This window comes from Haemorhous mexicanus, chromosome 3 (assembly GCF_027477595.1).
Source record: "Haemorhous mexicanus isolate bHaeMex1 chromosome 3, bHaeMex1.pri, whole genome shotgun sequence".
Taxonomy (NCBI): domain Eukaryota; kingdom Metazoa; phylum Chordata; class Aves; order Passeriformes; family Fringillidae; genus Haemorhous; species Haemorhous mexicanus.
This window is the reverse complement of record NC_082343.1, coordinates 63,393,468-63,411,883: the sequence shown is the minus strand read 5'-3', so window position 1 is coordinate 63,411,883 and position 18,416 is coordinate 63,393,468. Positions and strand designations below refer to the sequence as shown.

The 18,416-nt window shown below is 35.5% G+C and overlaps 1 protein-coding gene across 5 annotated transcripts in view; it reads left to right on the top strand.

Moving 5' to 3' along the window:
• LAMA2 (laminin subunit alpha 2) overlaps nt 1–18,416 on the top strand; it is a 339,355-nt gene that overhangs the window by 74,824 nt on the left and 246,115 nt on the right. For all 5 annotated transcript variants that reach the window (XM_059842130.1, XM_059842129.1, XM_059842128.1 and 2 more), the window contains exons 2-3: nt 6,466–6,636; nt 10,776–10,888. In XM_059842130.1, coding sequence (XP_059698113.1) covers nt 6,466–6,636; nt 10,776–10,888 — 284 coding nt within the window. The remainder of the gene's footprint in view (nt 1–6,465; nt 6,637–10,775; nt 10,889–18,416) is intronic.

The window sequence follows — 18,416 nt, the reverse complement described above, 5'->3', positions numbered from 1 at the left end:
CCAAAGTTTGTCTTCTATCTTGGAAGTACATAAAAAAAGCTATTAAAATCAATACTGATTTTTTGAAGTTAACATTTTGCTTGTATGTGCAGGCACTATAATTATTTATATTACTTTTAGCCTTGTTAAAATGAAATTCTGATCTTATTGCTGTGTAATCAAACCACAATATAGACATTAAATAATAGTGAATGCAAATTTCAGTGTGCCAATAATCTTCTGTAAAAAAGAAGGATTACAGGCTCTATGAGTATCTTTGCAGTAGTCTTTCGGTCGATTTTCTTCTCTCTTCTAGTCTCCCCCACTCAGAGAGTTCCTTCCTTCATCTCTGCTGCTGTCTTCCATCTCCTATCAACCACCTATGGTGATTCCTTCTTTCTCATTTAAGATGTTTGCTCTTTCCTCTGCAGTAGCAGAAGTCTAACATTGATTATAATCTTGGTCTTGGTTCCTTGCTTGTGCTTCCATTAGAGTTCTGGAGTATAATTCTAGTGAGGCTTACCCCACCAATTGCTCTGTAGGTGTGGGATGGTGATGTGATTGAAACAGGATTTACAATTTCCCATGAGTTATATGAAGGGAAGGGAAGAAAGATGTGTCAGAACTGGTGAGCAGTAGGAACACTAATGTGCAAGGTAATTATTTTGTTTACATTCATACCTGTTTCCTGTACCCCTCCTTTGCTGTAGCTGCTTCTTGACACATTTTAAAAGTAGGTTACCCCAGTGACTCTCCCCACTTCATAATGAACCTGTAATCACCATTCAGCAGCTGGAGATGCAGTTAATATCTTTGATTTCCCTCTAGAATCCATCCATCCTCTCTCAGCTAGGGAAATCAACTCAGTGGGCTCTGAAGGTCAATCAAACAGTGCTGTTCCAGAAGGGAGTGAGAGTGAGAATGAGGCTGAATTCAGCAGCTGACAGGCTTTATGAAAATGTCTTGTACCTGCTACTTGTGCAGCTCATCTGCTTCTGCTGATCTCCACTATTGCAATAAAGCATGTGGAAAATCTGTTAGTTTGGCAGGGGAGTAGGTAATAGGGCATGACAAAACAGGCAGGGTGCCAGGCATCAGATTGGTAGGTTTTATTCCAACCTTCCAGCTGAAGGTTGGTGGGAACTCATGAAAAGTAGATAAAAGAAAGCACATGAAGCTGGGCTGTTATTTCCCTGAATGCAGTGAAAATAAGGAAGGCATAAGAAAATTAATTAGGTAATACTGCTTTCCAGAAAACTGCAAGGAAATGGCCAGACTCAAAAGAATGTTCTATAGAGGCTCTACAGAACAAGATCTATTCCGTAGAATAAGTAGCCATTGAGAAAACCTCTCTGCATGCAAGGTAGTAATGAGAAGTAGTCTAGAGAACCATGGCTGGTGAAATAATTGAATATTGGCAAAAATATTATAGTTTCGTTAGCAATACCACACAAAATTAAGACTATAATTTCTCTTTCATTTTGGATGAACCTTGATGTTGGGATGTATATGCTGCCAGCCCTAGTAAAAAAAAAAACTACAGATACCTATCAGCAGCAATGTTGAGGGAAAATGTGAAGGAGTACAGGGATGTCTCCCAGGGTGAAACCCCACATCAGCTAGTGATTTAGGGATATTCTGAATTGGCAACTGAACACAAGCCATTCATGTTTAACAGCTCTGGATGAACCCTTGTTCTGTGTATTAATCTAATTGGGTTTTTTTCCATTTTTGCCTTTGGAATAAAAATATTTTATTATATAACTTATTTATCTTTTCTAGAATTTAACTGCTATCATGCTGAAAAGCAGTTTCATTTATAAACAGGAAAAATGTCCCAGTGAGTGAAGGAAACTCCTGTCTGATAATTTGACTCAGCACCTTCAATTTGTGGTAGAAGGATAACTAAACTTAGCATATTCACTGCAAAGATTTACTTACTAAAGCCATTTATGATTTTGTATACAGTTATGTCATTTTATACATCTCCCAATCTGTTTGTTTTCCAGTAGAAAACTCATAGCCTATTCATATCCACATTCAGAAATTGTTCCACAGCTGTGATACAGCTTGTCACACCTCATTTTTTTTAATTCTACCATATCCTTTTGGAGAGGAGAGGTAAGGGGTACCATACAGTGTTTGAGTTGTCAGTACAGATGGATTTATGCAATAATTTAATGGCATTTTGTTTCTATTCCTCAAGCTAGTATTACACTGAAATATCAATAATAATTCTTTCAGGCCTGATAATTGCTAGTGCAGAAGCAATCATATTTTCCCCCTGTGTATCAATTTCTATTCCTTGATTTCATATGCCATTTTATTGCCTAGACAAACCATTCTGTGGAATTTTTCTACCATTCTCTGGTCTGTGCTTATTTTAATTTTCATGAATAAATTTTATAATCAACAAGCAGTCATCTTAATTTTTATCCTCTTTTCTAAGTTTCTTATATTGCTGTTGGAACAGAATAGGATTCAGCAGATTGCTATGGTTTTCCATTGCTATTCTGCATTTTTTAATTCTGACCTCATGAGCGGTCATTCCTTCTTGTGTTAGGATGGCTTACTTGCTTTAATGGCCTTAGTGCAATCTTGTGAAAGTCTGTTTACTAGTCTAAATGTGTTGAACTCACTTAATCACTGACATGCTTGCCAGTGTCTCCAGAAAATTTTAGTATTAATAAAGGATAGCTTTTGAGGCATCTGTAGGAAAAAAAACAAATCCCAAGTAGTCCCTATTTTTATCTTTAAGATAGGTATCTAGATGTGCTTTGATCCAGGGCCCGTTATAAAAAAGATAATGTAGTTAGTACCTTGATACCACACCTACTTTAACTAGAACAGTGTAAAACTTGAGTACGTAGGGGTTTACAGGCAAGAAAATCCTGCTGATATGCTGCTTTTCCTTTTTACAATTTTTTTCTAGAACTGTTTCTGTTGAAAATGTGCTAAACCTATCATCATTAATTCTCTAGTGGCTTGAGCAGCATGCTTGATTACCTGTGCATTTTACATCACTTTAAATAATTTGATGAATTTCTGTGTTATTTGCCTTTCTTAGTTTAATCACCTGCCAACACTAAACAAACTTTCTATTGCGTTTCCATGCACTGAAATCTTAATGGAATATGTTCCATGCTTAGAAACCAAAGTGCTGAGCAGAAAGATGACTGCCCATTTCACAGGGGAGAATCTGATACTCTTTCTCTTCACACAGCAGCAGTCCTTTGAAAACCAGAAATTGAACCCAATTTGCTAAAACCACTACCTAATTAAAAGCCAGTCTTTTCTCCGTGTCTCCTTCATGCAATTTCAAAAAAAAAAATTCTTATTTTTTAACAGATAGAAATTATTGCTAATATGATTTATTCCAATGACACAAAGGAGAGAAAAGACTGATATAGCTGGCAGCTGAAGGGAGAATTTTTCTGCTTGCACTTGAGCTACACAAAATAGAGATGATGTGTTTGTGGCTCAGAGGCATTTTATCCAGTCTTTCACTGGAGCAAACGTTTACAAAAGTCATTTGGCAATAAAGAAAGAAAAAGTCTTTGTAATAATTTTAGCAGATCGTATTTTTGGAAGTGTTTGATGGGAGGATGCCCATAGAATTCAAGGTGGAATTGATAACAAAAGTCTTTAAAATTTATTGGGAAATTGAATTGAAGATGTGCTAAACTAGTACACCAGTTTTTAAATAGTTTTTTGTATAATTATTGTTATGAAAAACAAGGCAAAAATAAATTAACTGTGCTATGTAGAGCTCTCTTGACTTTTTTCCAGTAGATTTATGACTGGAAGATGAATTTTTAACATGTGAATCTCAGAAAATGTGACCAGATATATTAGCAAAATAAACATACACATTTTTATTTCATATTCAAAAGGCCTAGCTAAAATTTTCAAGAAAATGGTTTAATCTTCTGTATTGCTAGGATGTCATGCCTCTGTTGTGAAAATATGTATATATCTATATGTAACTGCTAGAAATCAATATAAATAATATTGCTTCCTCCATACTATCAGGCTTGCACATCAAATGTTTTTTTAAAGCAAAGCCTTCTTTTACAAAGAAATATTATAGAATCATAAAATATCTTGAGTTGGAAGGGACTCAAAAGGCCTACTGAGCCCAGCCCCTTGGTCCTTGGAAATAAAGATTTAAAAAAAAAAAAGTTCAAATATGTAGTTGTTAATTATTACTTGTTAAAACCCTGGGGTTGAGGAATTAATCAATAGCAAAGCTGAAGTGCTGGCTGTAATGTGCATCTTTTGCTCTCTGTCACTCCGAGCCTGTGGGGAATTCAGTGTGGAGCACCTCAGGGAGGTGCTGGCATCTTGACTTGGGCTCTTCAGTGAAACACCCAGTACTTGTTTTGTTGCCTGTATTTGTACTGGTTATGGATAAGGCTCTTCTGTTGGCTTTACTGTGAGGTGCTCTGCACGTTAAAGAGATGACCCAAGGGTGCAATTATGTTCTAATAAACGAATTTCTTAAGTACTCTTCATTTATTTATTTAAAAGTATCTTACATTTAAAATTTGTGTTAAAACTTAGAATAATGGTATGATTTTTGATAGACATAACATGTAATATTTTTATAGCTGTGTGGATCTGGAGGCTTTTTGTTGCTCTCTTTCAGCTCTTTCTTGAAGAATTTATTCTCCTGATGCCATGTACTGCAATTCTTTGCATGTAGGATCATTCTGTCCTTTGTATGAGGTTCACTTCTGAGGGCTTAAAATACTTAACTCTGAACCAAATGCCAGGCTCTTTGTTAACACTAAATGATTACTGGCTTCTGGACTATTAACTTTGTACAGCCTAAAAAGAGAATAATGAGGCTGTCAGTCAACATAGGAAATTCCACAGCTATTAATTCATCTGCTGTGTTAATGCTTATACAGATTTTTACCATGTAGCCCCATCACAGAAGCAGAAAACACCGCTGAATGCAGTGAATAAAAATACAAGAACAACTGTATAGATTTTAAAATGTGATGAAAATAAGCTTTAATCTATACAGAAGGAGCAAGCTATATGATCAATAAAATCTCAAGTATTGACTGACTGCACAAATTGGACGGGCTAGTAACTAATTGGCTCTCTTGCTCAAGCAGTGTATTTACACATGGTTTTAAAGTGACCGTGAAAGTCCCTAACTGACAGTGTCAATGGACAGCTGTACCATGTCCAGCCAAGCTTGGTAATTAAATGGAACACAGGTTAATTGCAGAGACAAGCAGGAGACTGGTGCTAAAGGACTGAAAAGAGTCAGTTGAAGAGTGTTGTCCATTTGAGGAGGACAAAAAGAAATGCTGTTATAAAGGGAGCTTTATCAGAGTTCAATAATGACCAATTCAGTTTTTATTAAAACCTTCTTTTAAGGTTATAATAGTATAATAGGGTTGGAAGCTGAATTGCAAAAGAGTGACTTTTGGGCCACTTGAAATTGTCGTAAAATGAATCTAAAAGTGATCCCAAGCGTCCATACATCAGCCTATTTTTTTTTTTGGTTGGTTGGTTGGTTGGTTGGTTTGGGTTAGGCTTTTTTGATTTAACCTGTAGCCATGGCAAATTTACTTTTGAAGATACAAAACTGGTTGATTTAATGAGAGGGGTACTAATATATATGTTTAACACATACTATCAGTTTGTCTCTGTGGATCAATTTTATTACGACTCGAAGGTTTTCATCAGTACTTAGTGGGAAGGAGAGTAACCCACCTTAATGAATGTTCTTCATATGGTTTATAATCTTTATAGCTTACTGCTACATATAACTTTGCTCAGCAGAGCACTCAGACGTGCTTAAATGCTGTGCTGAATGAGAATTATAATACATCACTCAGCATGTGCACCTGAAAAAATAACAACAGCACTACCATAAGATATGATGTCGTATTTTCTTCTTGAGGAAAGGGAAGCATGACATATGCTATTCATGTTGCTGGATGAATTATCCAGCTGCTCTGATGACAAAGGTGTCTATGAAGTCCTAAGCAGAACAGTAATACAGTGTAATGCAAGTGCTGCAGTCTGTGGAGGAAAAGCTTTTCCATGGAGATATCAGCAGAAAAGAAGAATGACAAAGTTTTCATAGGTACTTTGTGTACAATGTTGCAGCAGCCAGTTGCGTAGGAACGCAAGGTTTGATTGTGAAACATAAAATTTTATGATGCTTTGTATGTTTCTGTACTTTCTCCTTTGGCATCCTGCTGTTTTTCATGATATAACCAGAAGGTAACAATTTGAATTTTAGAAGAATGGGGAGAAACCCATCAATATAATGGCTTTGTTCTGATGTCTAAATTCTGGATACACATCAAAGTTGTTTTTTTTTTTACTTCCATAGCTGTTGAAAATGAAGGCTTTTGCTTTAATGTTGTAACAGGTGTTACATTCATTTGTGATTATTCTGGTAAATTCACCTTGGTTTTGCCTCTGTTGCTTTTGTTTATGATTTTGTTTTATTTTCAGGACTGTTTCCTGCAGTGCTGAACCTGGCTAGTAATGCTCTCATCACAACCAATGCTACCTGTGGCGAAAAGGGGCGGGAAATGTACTGCAAGCTCGTTGAACATGTACCTGGACAGCCTGCAAGGAACCCTCAGTGCCGCATTTGTGATCAAAGGAGCCGAGTTCCACATCGTATGTGTGCCATTTTCATTTGTTCCTTTAAAAATACTTTTTCCCAAAGGGTGTAGATACTCGGGAAAAAAAACAGTAGTTCCCCAGCCTGATTACTGTGAGATGTGTGTTTTTTTTTAAATCAGGTTAACCATCACTTCCAAAGGTGTTTAAAAATCTGTATCTGAAATGGGTACTCCTCCCACAGAACTTTCTGATTCAGGTATTGAAAATAAGAGCACCCAAATTCAGATTTAAAAAAACTAAGCATCTACAGCTGTTGCTGTTTCTTTTGGTATACACTAACCATGAATAAAAAACAGATAACTTTTACCTGCATACCTATTTGTGGAACTTGAACATTTTGGCCAGTCTAAGCAGTATCTGAAATTCCAGTAAATTCAGTTTCACTGAGCCAGAAAAAATAAGATGAAGTAATGGAGCACTGATTGGTTCAATGCTTAGTTTTTAATATTAAAATTGATTTTTGCTAACACTGCTTTCTTAAGTATTGCCTGGAAGCAAAATCAGTTTTCAAGTAAGAATTTGTCATCATCTACTTCAGATATGCCTATTTCTGGTAGTTGGGAAAATTAGAACTAAGAAAATTTCCTAGTCAAGTCATTCAAGTTTAATTTCATGTAACCACGGAGTGAAAGACATGAACAGTTTTAACATTATTAAGATTTTCATGGTTATATTGGCACTGTAGATGGTAGAGGATGTAGGGATACTTAGGACAGCTTTTAATGGAATAGGTGAAGTACTGGAAGCAGCACAGACACAGAAGCATGAAGAAAATTATTTTTTCCAATTGTGTTCCAATAAAACTTAGCTCAGATACATTTGTACTTCATGGCACTTAAGCATGTGCTTAAAACCACAGGATTAAAAAACCCCAATAGATGACATTTAATCTGTGTGCTAGTTCTAGACAGGATGAGCTATCTGTAGCTGTAGCTTTCCAGACAGAAGCTTGTTTGGATTCTCCTTAGAAACTTCCTCCCATGGCCACACTTTTTAGTGTGGCTTACTCATTACATTGCTCAAAACAGTGTTTTGCTACTAGCTAATCTGCATCTCCTTGCAGAAATTCATGTTACCTATTTCCTAAGTTCAGTCAATACAAGGAATGGATTATTATTCCCTTTTTCTTAAAAAAAAAGTATTTTAATTAATTGAGGTGTGATGGTATTGCTCTGTCTAGTTTCTACACTAAGCTGTCTTTTCTTTTGTTCCCCTCATAGGTTTTGTCTTCTAGAACTCTAACTGCATGAATTGCAAGTCTCTGAATTCTCTTTAGGGGCTTTAATATCTCTTAAAGTTCACCTGAGCTCTTGCTAGCACTACACAGAGATCCAGGTTTGCTTCAGAATAATCATATACTCCTGTTTTACATGTTTTATTTTGATCTTTCCCATTGCTAATGGTGAAACACCACTGAGAGGACAGTTAGTTGTCCATTGCAAACTTCAGATGCTTTCTTTTCTTGCTCAATTACTCCTCACATTATATTTGTGGAGCTATTTTTAATTGTCAGAGTGTAGACTACTTAATTTATCAGAAGACAGTTGCAACCTATTTTTTTTCCAGATTATTTTCCAAGTTTCAATGTCTTCTTTAACTACAGAAAATGCTACCTTCTGAGGGAAGGTCATATGATTCTTTAGCAGTAGACACATCCAATTACATTATAGCAGTGTGTTTCACTCAGAGAAGAATTCAGTTTTTGGAAGCATTCCGACTGGCAGAGAGACTGTGCAAAAGACTTTCTTATTTTACAGATGGGAATTTAGAGACATATGCACATTACCCAAGTTTTTTTCCTATATGAATCTTGCTTATTTCAAAAATCAAACCTAAACCAAAGATATTTCTATGTCTTGTCTACGATGTCAGACAGTGTACACTAAAATATGTGTATACACACAGACATGTATGTGTGTATATATAAAAAAACCCATCTGAATGATTTATATCTATGTTTCCCCTTGTTCCTACTCTCTTCTAAACTTGAGTCAGTCCAGCTTCATAATATCTGGTCTTTTGTGGCAATCAGATCTCATTTTAAGGTCTTCATATGTTCATTTGGCAAGGGGAAATGCCTTGTTTAAACAGAGATGACTTGTTAATAGGAGAACCATGTAATATAACCAGACTTTAAATTATCCCCCTGGAATGTGTGAGTCTGGAGTGCCTCCCCTTAATTACTGGGGTAGGAAATGAACACAAATTCCCTGGTTAATCACATGTGAGTCCAAATTAAAGTGCACAGTTTGATGGGCTTACTCTCTTAAGTTCTCCCTCTTGCCATCCATCAAGGAGATTGGTCCTTGAACCGCATTTGCAATCCAGTCCTTTTTACAAATATTGTATTTTCCCCCTTATCTTTTAAATAAGCTAAACATGCCAGCAATTAATCAATTTTCAAATTAATTATGATTAAACTTTCATAATGGTGATTACAGTTAATTGTTGATTCCTCTCCCAATCCTCCTTCAGATGATTTACCTTTATATCAATTTCATCTGGAGAGACACAGATAAAAATTTCCAATTAGACAACTTCTGTCACAATCACCGAAGATCACTGAATTTGATTTACGGCTGATTTTTGCTGCCACTCATTTAAAGCCAAAATTTGAGAAAATTATCAGAGCTGTGGGAACTGACTGCATGTAAAGCATGGGGTCTGCTTTGCTTTTCTTTTCAATATAAAGCTACCTATAGCTTTTTCAGTTGTAGTACCAGAATTCTAACTCGCAAGTGTTGCTGCCCACTAATACCATTGACTAATATTTAAGTGAAATTTTTGGCATTTTCAATATTGAGCATTTATGCCTTCACTCACTCCCACAAAGCCCTTTAGTTGTATCTTAAAATATGTTCAGGCATTCTGGCTTCCCTTAATGAGCTAGGACTCCTGTCCTCCACAGGTGGTTGATATAGCAAAAAAAACAGATACAAAGACTATCAATCTCACTGGTTGATTTAAGTAATAATTAAAATAATAAGTAAATTAATCAGTTCATAAAGTAATTATTTGCAATTCTAGGCCCAGCTGGTAATGATTCATAATCCAGTTTTATACCAGGGAAACCCGAGAGTTTAGAAAGTCATCCTTAATAAGAGGAGTAGGGTTTTCTCCATGTTCTTGCAAACAGAACTTGCATGGAAGAAACTTACTGTATATGAATTTCTTTTGGGTTATTTTCCTCATAATGTACAGGCTTGCCCTGGAAAAGTAGGGACTTCAAAATATAGATCCTTGTATCTTTTAAAATTTTGATTTTGTTATTCTCCATACAGGAGAAATAACAAATTTTTTGTGTTTCTTTCTCTGTACAGGAAAGAAAGACAAAAAATAACCTGGAAACATTGAGTGTGATTTTTCTCAGTTTAATAACATTAAAGTACTAAGTAAGCAAACTTGGATAATGTAGAAGATTTTCAAATTCAGGAAAAATTCAATTCTGTAGATAAATTTGTATCCCTCTTATTTAGGATTAATTTGAGACACTGCAGCAGAGTAAATATAGACATGAAAAATAATGCATCTTGGACTTTGATATGGATTATAACCAAACAAACCTTTATATGCATATATGTGAGCCAGAAAATTTTCCAGTTGAGGAATATATTCTGTAATGATTTCTGAATCATTTCCTCTGTAATGATTTGTGAATTTTTCCCTAAACCATTTCCAGGTGCGCTTAGAAATTGTCTTAGAAATGCCAGTATCAGTATTACTTCAATCTCTGCTTTTCTTGCACACCATATCTCAGGTTTCTGATTAGTTGTTTCTGTTGCAACATTTGATGACTTTGCAGTACTTGAAACTTTGGAAGAGTGCAGGAAGTGTTTATTTGATTTAAATGCCTGCATTTTCTGTAGCATCAGGAGAGCCTTCTGCAGTTAGATGTTCTGAATGACCTTGTGATCATAACCAAAATTAAACAACTAATATTAGATCAGTTTTCCAGTAATAATAAGCATGACTGGTGACCCAAGAGTACAAGAAAAAATAATTTATTCTTTTTTCTTTTTGAATCCTGCCTTATGAGTTCTGTAATGGCCTTAAAATTTAGTTTTCAGATCTAAAAATAATTAAGTCTTCTAATAGTTTTGAAATTTATTTATATGTTTCTGCTGTTCTAACAGAACGACACCCGATAGCAAATGCAATTGATGGCAAGAACACTTGGTGGCAAAGCCCTAGTATCCAGAATGGAATTGAGTATCATTATGTGACCATAACATTGGACCTCCAACAGGTAGATGTCTATTTGTTTGTTTCTGGGCTTGCTTTCTTGCATGATAGATCACCTGGATTATCTTAATTTTTGCTTTGTGTTGCTTTCCTATATGAAGACATGACCAATTTCTCTTATAATTTTCTTTTGTTTATATGGGTATGACTGACCCATTCATTGTAACATATTGTGCCAAAAAAAAAAAATTCATATATATTTGTAGGAAGTCATGCAGTTTTAAGAACCTTTTATCTGTGAAACTGAAGTACTTGTAGGGTAGAGATTTTTTTATACCTGGAAGAGCCTTTGAATTCTGGAAGTGTTATTAGCATTCTGGCTTTAGAGCCCTCATTGCTAATGGCAGAAACAATTCTACATCTGCTTTTTTGGCCTTATATATGCAAAAGTATTCAATGTGCATTTTTCTTTCAAACAGGAAAGCTAAAACTTTCACAGAAGTTTGAGAGTAGAATCCTGTGCATTAAAGAGTCTTGTGGGGTTTTTTAACATGTCTTTAAATTTTCAGAGTTATTTGCTGGTTTGCTTTTACAGCAAGGATTTGTGCCTCTTGTTGCTTGTGAACTGTTAATATGCAAGTAGCTCTGGGGCATTAAAAGTAAATTCCCATCCTTGTTTTCCATCACCCTAGAAATTTTAGTTGTGTGGTTGTTTAGGTCAGGTCTTCTAAACTAGGCTTTACAATTCCTTTTTTTTTTCCCCTGCTATTTCATTATCTAGCTTATTATCAGAAATTAGCAAATTTATGAATTCCTGAAAGTTTTAAGTTTTCTTATGTATTAAAAGCTAGCAACTAAAGGGTCAGTGAGGATACTGGAGAAAAAGTTTGGGTTGTTCTAATGTGTTTAAAAGGCTTCTCCATGTGCCAGCTGACAGCGGTCTGAGAATGCTGCAATGTGTGTGGCGGGGGTTTGGGGGTTTTTTGTTACTATTTTTTAAAAATGAGACAAGGATCAAGTCTGACCCTGTTTCTTTCCCATGTCCTATTACTAACTGTTCAAAGGAAACTTGGCAGTCCTTCTGCAGCTCTAAAGCTGATACCTTCTCCTAAGCCCATTCATTTGTTGCTGGCTGGAATAGAAGCAGTGTTGAGTTTGCTATGGATGTCAGAGAGGTGGGATAAGACCCTGTGTCACTAATGCTATCTGGCACACCCTTTATGAGCTGAGTAGCCCATCTAGTTAGGAATGCATGTGATTTTACTCACCACCATACAGGAACAGAGCAAGTATTGTTCCCCAAAATGTACTAAAAGGTCTGCTGCAATTTGCATGGCTTTTGGAGTGCTCAGTAAGGAATAAGCATTGTTTGTGTCTTGAGAATTATTAGGAGTTTTTGCTTATCCAGGAATTTTGTAGTCAGAGCATTATAGACTATTAAAGTAACTGGTGGAATATGAAATTTCTCTTTCAGCTTTTGTTTTGTGTAGGAGTCACTATGAATGGTGAAGGTCACCAGATATCTCTGGGATCTCACTTAAAAGAAATTCCATTCTTTACCTTTGGCTTTTAGGAGATTCAGTAATTGCTATGTTTGTGTTGATGAATTCTTGCTTTAAGTATAAAAATGCTTAACTTCCTTTTGTGCGATAGAAATAACAAATGACAAATCCACAAGTAATGGACTGAAAATTGCAGGAATGCATTAGTTCTTATGTTATTACTGGTAATTATGATAGTACATGGAATGCTTTTAGCAATCTCAATTTCATGAAAAAATCAGAAAAATAATTACAATTTCCTCATTTATGTACTGCTTGGCCTTTTAGGGCAGTGGCTTTTTTTTTTTTTTTTTTTTTTTTTTTTATTTGTTGTGCAGGGAAGCCATATAAAAATAATGTATACTGTTTGGCAATAGCTAATAAACTAGAGGAAGTAACATTTACTTAAGGTTAGAACAAGCCCAAATATTATAAGTCCAGTTGGGAAAAATGTAGTATTTTTTCTTTTTTTTCTCTCAACAGTTGAGTTTTGCCTTAATACTTACAAAGAACTTTTATCTATAATGGAGCTAGGTTTCTAATTCATTGAAGTATGCTTGAAATTTTTACTCCATATATTATTAAAATCTGAGTTGAAAACTGCAGCTATCTGGTACTGAGCATCTTTGATAATTTGCTCTTAACCCTTCGCTTTTTTCCCACTTTTTAGCCTTTGTAACAAGTCTCATCTTTATCACAAGAAAATTATGGAACTCCATTCATGACTGTAAATGCGAGATTATTTTTTACAGTGCTTTTCATCCAGCAAGTGCATAGGAGGTCAAAAATACAGATTTATTTGGGAGTTTCTCACATGAATTTAAATGGAGGTTAGAGCAACAGGTTGAGCTACCTTGGTAGATCTAAGTTTGGAAGGGGCTGGTTCACAGATGGCTGGGTACCAGGAGAAGCTGTCTGCTGTTCTGCAGCTCTTAGTCCTGCTGATTGGGGAGGGTCTGTCTGCTCTGCCTTGAGAGTGTTGGGCGGTTCAGGTGCAACAGAGGCACTTCAGGTCCCATGAGTGCAGCGTTTAGCAGGACTGAAAATAGGCCTTCTCTTCAAGGATTTCAGAGCAGGGAGCTGGCAAAACAGAAATGCTTAGACATACAGGGAGAACATATTCCCTGTAGTCATGGTATTTCTAAATCCTCAATTGGTCCTAATTTCACAGTGATGTGGAAGATTCGTAGAGTATCTTTTAAGAAAATTGGCAAATTCACAGGAAAACCAGTTGGCATTTTGAGGTGAAGTGGTCAGCCCATCTGTTTCTGATTTCTACACACATCAGGACACTTTTATTAACAAATTTTCAACTACTCTAGGGAACAAGGACATTGGCAATATCCTTGATACTGCTCAGATGCTCATGCCAGGAGCATATTTATATGGATTTAACTTTTTTGCTGCACTTCATATTTTTTTAATTATGCTGGAATATTTTATGTGAATTGTAGATGTGTGGAACACAGGTGGACCCAGAGTTAATATTCTGGCAGAAATTTCTGGATTTAATGACTATGTCTTAATTGCTCGAGACTGTGGAGGATCAGTTCAGTGTCCAGGTGATGCTTTCCAGGAATACATATCTGAAGAAAAAGAAAGTACGCTCTACAGAGCCTTATAAGCTGCAAGAGCAAGAATAGCTGATTAAGCTATGTAGCTGTTTCTCTCTAAAACACTTTTATTTCATCAGTTGTAAGTTCCCTAAGCTCTGAGAGCATCCAACTCTTTCACCTTATCTTTTCATCCTGTCCCCTACCCTTCTTCTGTAGGAAGGGAGAAAGGAGTCTCAAAAATCGTGTTCTGGCTCTGTGTAGAAATCACTGCAGTCACCATCCCTTCCAAAGGCAGTCTCAGAACACTTATTACAGGAATGATGTCATACAGCAAACTGGTGGCAGAGACCCATGAATTAACTAAATCTGCATCCCTGACTAATTAATTTTTTTTTTTTATTAAAGAAGAAATAACCAGACCTTTGAGTCTTGGCCATTTCAAAGTTGTTGCATGATTTTTGGATTCTGGAACAATCTCCCTGTTATCTGGTTTCAAATTAGTGGAATCCACTGTTTGGGTGTTTATACAGTTGAATCCCACAATAAGGTCCAGTTCAATATATCCTTTAGGGATTGACTAAAGGTAATCTTATAGCCATAGTGAAATAAGAGGTAAATCAGATGCTATTTGACAACATCTTTTAATACAAAACTGTACGTTTTTATTTTAACTTAGGACAGTTGACCAGGCAGTGTCTAAGGAATCAAAACATCTTGAGAAACAAAGCCATATTAAAATAGCCTTTACACATTAACTGCATAGTCATATATGAATATGGGCAGTATATGGGCATATATGAACACCGGGCAGTATTTGGTTTAATGTTATATTTTCTCTTCTCTTGAATATCAAATACATTTTCCATTGGGGAACAAAAATTACAGCTAGCTTTCTGTTGAATACCTTCTGATATTAAATATCAGAACAGCTAAAGGAATGAAGAGGAAGTTAACTATCCTGTTTAGTCTTAGGATATAAGAGCCAGTTTAGTAAAATGAAGTGCCATTTGGTATTTATGTGTTAAATTTCTGTATATGTGCAAGCATTTTGTTCAGGTGTTCAATTAATATTTTTCTTCTTTTTTTTTACCTTCTAATAACTGTGAGCTTAAAATGCTTTCAAAACTGCTTTTGTAAAGGTAAGACTTAAAGCTTCTCTTCAGAAAGTAGTTTAACAGAAATGAAGTTTACTCCAAACCTGGACTTTTCTCCAACAGATGACAGTCAGTTTTGTTCATCTTCAAAAATGTTTATCTAAAGAGAAAAAAAATGAAAAATCTGAAAGTCTGTTGAGACTATCACGCTGCAATTCCCTGATTGCCTCTGTTCCCCTCCGTTTCTGTACTTCTTGTTCTGGCACTAGCATTTGTGTTGCCGTGCAGGAAACCAGATGTACCTTGGTACTGAAAACTATGTTCTGTTTTGTTTTTTGGGGTGTGGTTTCTGCCAGATCAATTTTCTGATTTGGCTTGCTTGTGTGAGGTTTTACTGCCAGCTTGGGGGAGGGGGCAGCCAACACTCCCTGTTGACTTCAACATTGTAAAACCTAAATGAGTACGGTCCTGGTCTGTGAGCTACTGTCCAAGCCTGCAACATAGAGCTGTCATCCTCAATATTTGTTTTTACTACTTCTTGCTCATGAGTCATTCCATTTTGAAGTTATGTAGACATTTGAGAATTCAGAAAACAAATTCTCTCAAAACTAAGCCAGTTTTCTGGCTCAGTTACACCTAAGCGGTAAATGAACTGCTGAAGTGACAGCCCAAAAGGGATGCAACTAAAACCATAAAAATGACTGTTGAATCAGTTAAACAAAAGAAAAAGGAATTAGGTGTTCTGTTTTAATAAAGTCCACAGCCAGCTTTTAGACAGGTATGTTAGCTGCAATGCTCATTATTTTCTTATTCTTTTTTTCAGTACCTTCATAGGCTTGAAACTTAACGTTTTAGTGACTTCCTTAGGTTCTTTAGTTTTACAATTTGCTGGTAATGAACTAAATAGATATCTATAGGGTGAAAAAAGGAGTAATTTACCTTTCTGATATTCTTTTAAGTTATTATTACTTTTAAATTATTTTACATTATTAATTAGTATGCAATTTTAAAATCTTTTAAATGTAGGACTATTGGACATGAAGTTAGCTTATAATGAAAGCGTTTGAAAAACTCAAAAAGGAAAAAATTGCATAGAAATATACCAGTAAGGATTTATAGCAAACATACCTAGAAAAAATTATTTGTTATCATGATAACAAACAGAATGGTAGTAAATATTTTGACGTTACAGTAAACATTTTTAAGAACTACCTGTTTTTTATACTATTAGCAAGTTTACTTTAGATTATGTATCTTTCTACCTTGATTTCCATTTGCAGGAAGGAGAGAATATGAGCACACTAATAAGTAATAGATTTTACCCAGGGCTCCCTTCTTGTCTCAGAATAAAGTTTTCCCCATTGATGTCACTCAGACAAAAGCCTAAGGAAAATAAAATTATCTTTTTCCCCAGTTAAGGACTGAGACTTCCCCTTTATGCCAGCCATAATTCCTGAATAGGCTGCTGCATGAAGCTTTTAAGGTGTTCTAACAAACAAATGTTAGTGAAGATGCTCAAGTTGACTTTCCCACAGCATTAAAAAAGTTTTTCATGAGTCGTTCAATAGTGCATGGAGGGAGATGTCTCAAATGCATTCTGAAGTGCTAAGAACCCATCATTGTATTGAAAGATGAATTTTAATACCCACCAAACAAAGTGTTGTAAGCTGGGTTGAAGAGTTATATTAATAATAAATAGCCACAGGATTATTTTGCCTGTTTTTTATGCTCACCACTAAATCAGACCATAAATTTGTTGCTTTTTGCTTAGGAAGAAAGATTTCTAAGTGAGCAAATCCTTTGAGCTTCAGTTCATAATAGACAGCAACAAAGATTTTGAACAGTGTTGAGAATTTATACATTTTCTTTTTGAGGTTACATGCCTTGTATTTTCCTTCTATGTCTGTAATACATATACCTTCCACTTTGCTAATTTTGGCTTTTAGCAAGGGAGCTATTCTCCTTTGAATCCAGTGACACATACATTCTGACTTGTGTATGAGGTTGTATTCTGATTTTGTGCAGTTAGCTGTCTTGGTTCTAAAGAAAATTGTGGGGCCTGGGAGAGTGGTGATAAGTAAGGCTTCATAGGATTCTCAGTCTTGAGCAGATTTTGTTATTGATATTGAAGAAATCTGTTGTCTTTAAATAGTTTATGATGAATAAGAAGCTTACTTGAAAAAATAAGTTTTGCAGCTGATGATGATTTTGAAATAGTGCTTCTGTTGTGATAGGCACATTAAAATGTACAGATTTGGTATGAGTAAGTGAGAGCTCGTGAGAGGACACTGCATGGAAACATCGCTGAAGGAAATAAGAATGCTTCACTCTGAGTAATCTCAATGCTAATAGATCCAGCCTGAGCATCAGTTCTTGGATCTAGAAATTTTTTTAAAATAACTTCTTTCTTGGTGTTTTAAGTATCAAAATAGAGGAACAACCATTTCTGTCCTCCCCTCTTGTCTAGGTTTTAAGAAGAGGAGTTTGGATATTGGCATTTTCATCAATTTTCCTTTTCTCAAAATAGTCTTTCTCCATGGAAAGAAGTGATAAACTTTAGAAAATAAAGAGAAATTGCTTTCTGCTATTATTTGAAAGTATTGTGAAAAAAGATTATTAACGTCAGCCTTCCATTCTGGTATACACCAGGCCAATGATGAGCAGCAAAAATATTCCAGAGAAAGCAGCTGTTGTTTTTGAGGCCTTCACAAACAGCTGAAGAGTTGGTAATGGAGAAAACCAACTGAGAAAATTACAAAGAAAAAAATTGACATTGACAGAAACTTTATAGGTTCTGAGTCCTTCCATTTGGCTTAATGTGTCTCAGATATTCAACAGCTGGACAACTTGAGTACTTTACAGTTTGACATTGTATAATATGCATTTTGACATTTTATAATGTGCATTCTTTCAATAGACTGCTTTTTTTGTTTTTTAATGACATCTTAAAACATGAACAAAAGTTGAGAAGTATTAGTACAATGGGTTTTTTGTCACAGAGAAGAAAGCGTTCTTAAAAGAACTTCTGCCTCTCCAGCAGTTACATACATGGGAGGGAGAAAGCTGAGCTTATTCTAAGTTCAGGTATATTTATAGATTTTTTTAAACTAATGTTCTGCGGGCATTAACTGAATGGGACTGAGCACTGTACAAAAGTGAATTTTTGCCTAACTAGAAAAGATGAATTTGTAACTAGTTTGGAGGCACCCACCTTAGAGCTTTTCAAGATTGGCTATGATAAAATCTTTCTCAGTTTTTCCCATGAAGTGCTGTGGATATCTTAATTTGCATGACATTTGTAGCTGCAACTTTTTGTAGTTACAATTTTTCTGGACCGATGATGCCCTACTAAAATTGCTTTCAACACTGGAAAAAAAAAATTATGTTGGCATCAAGCCTGT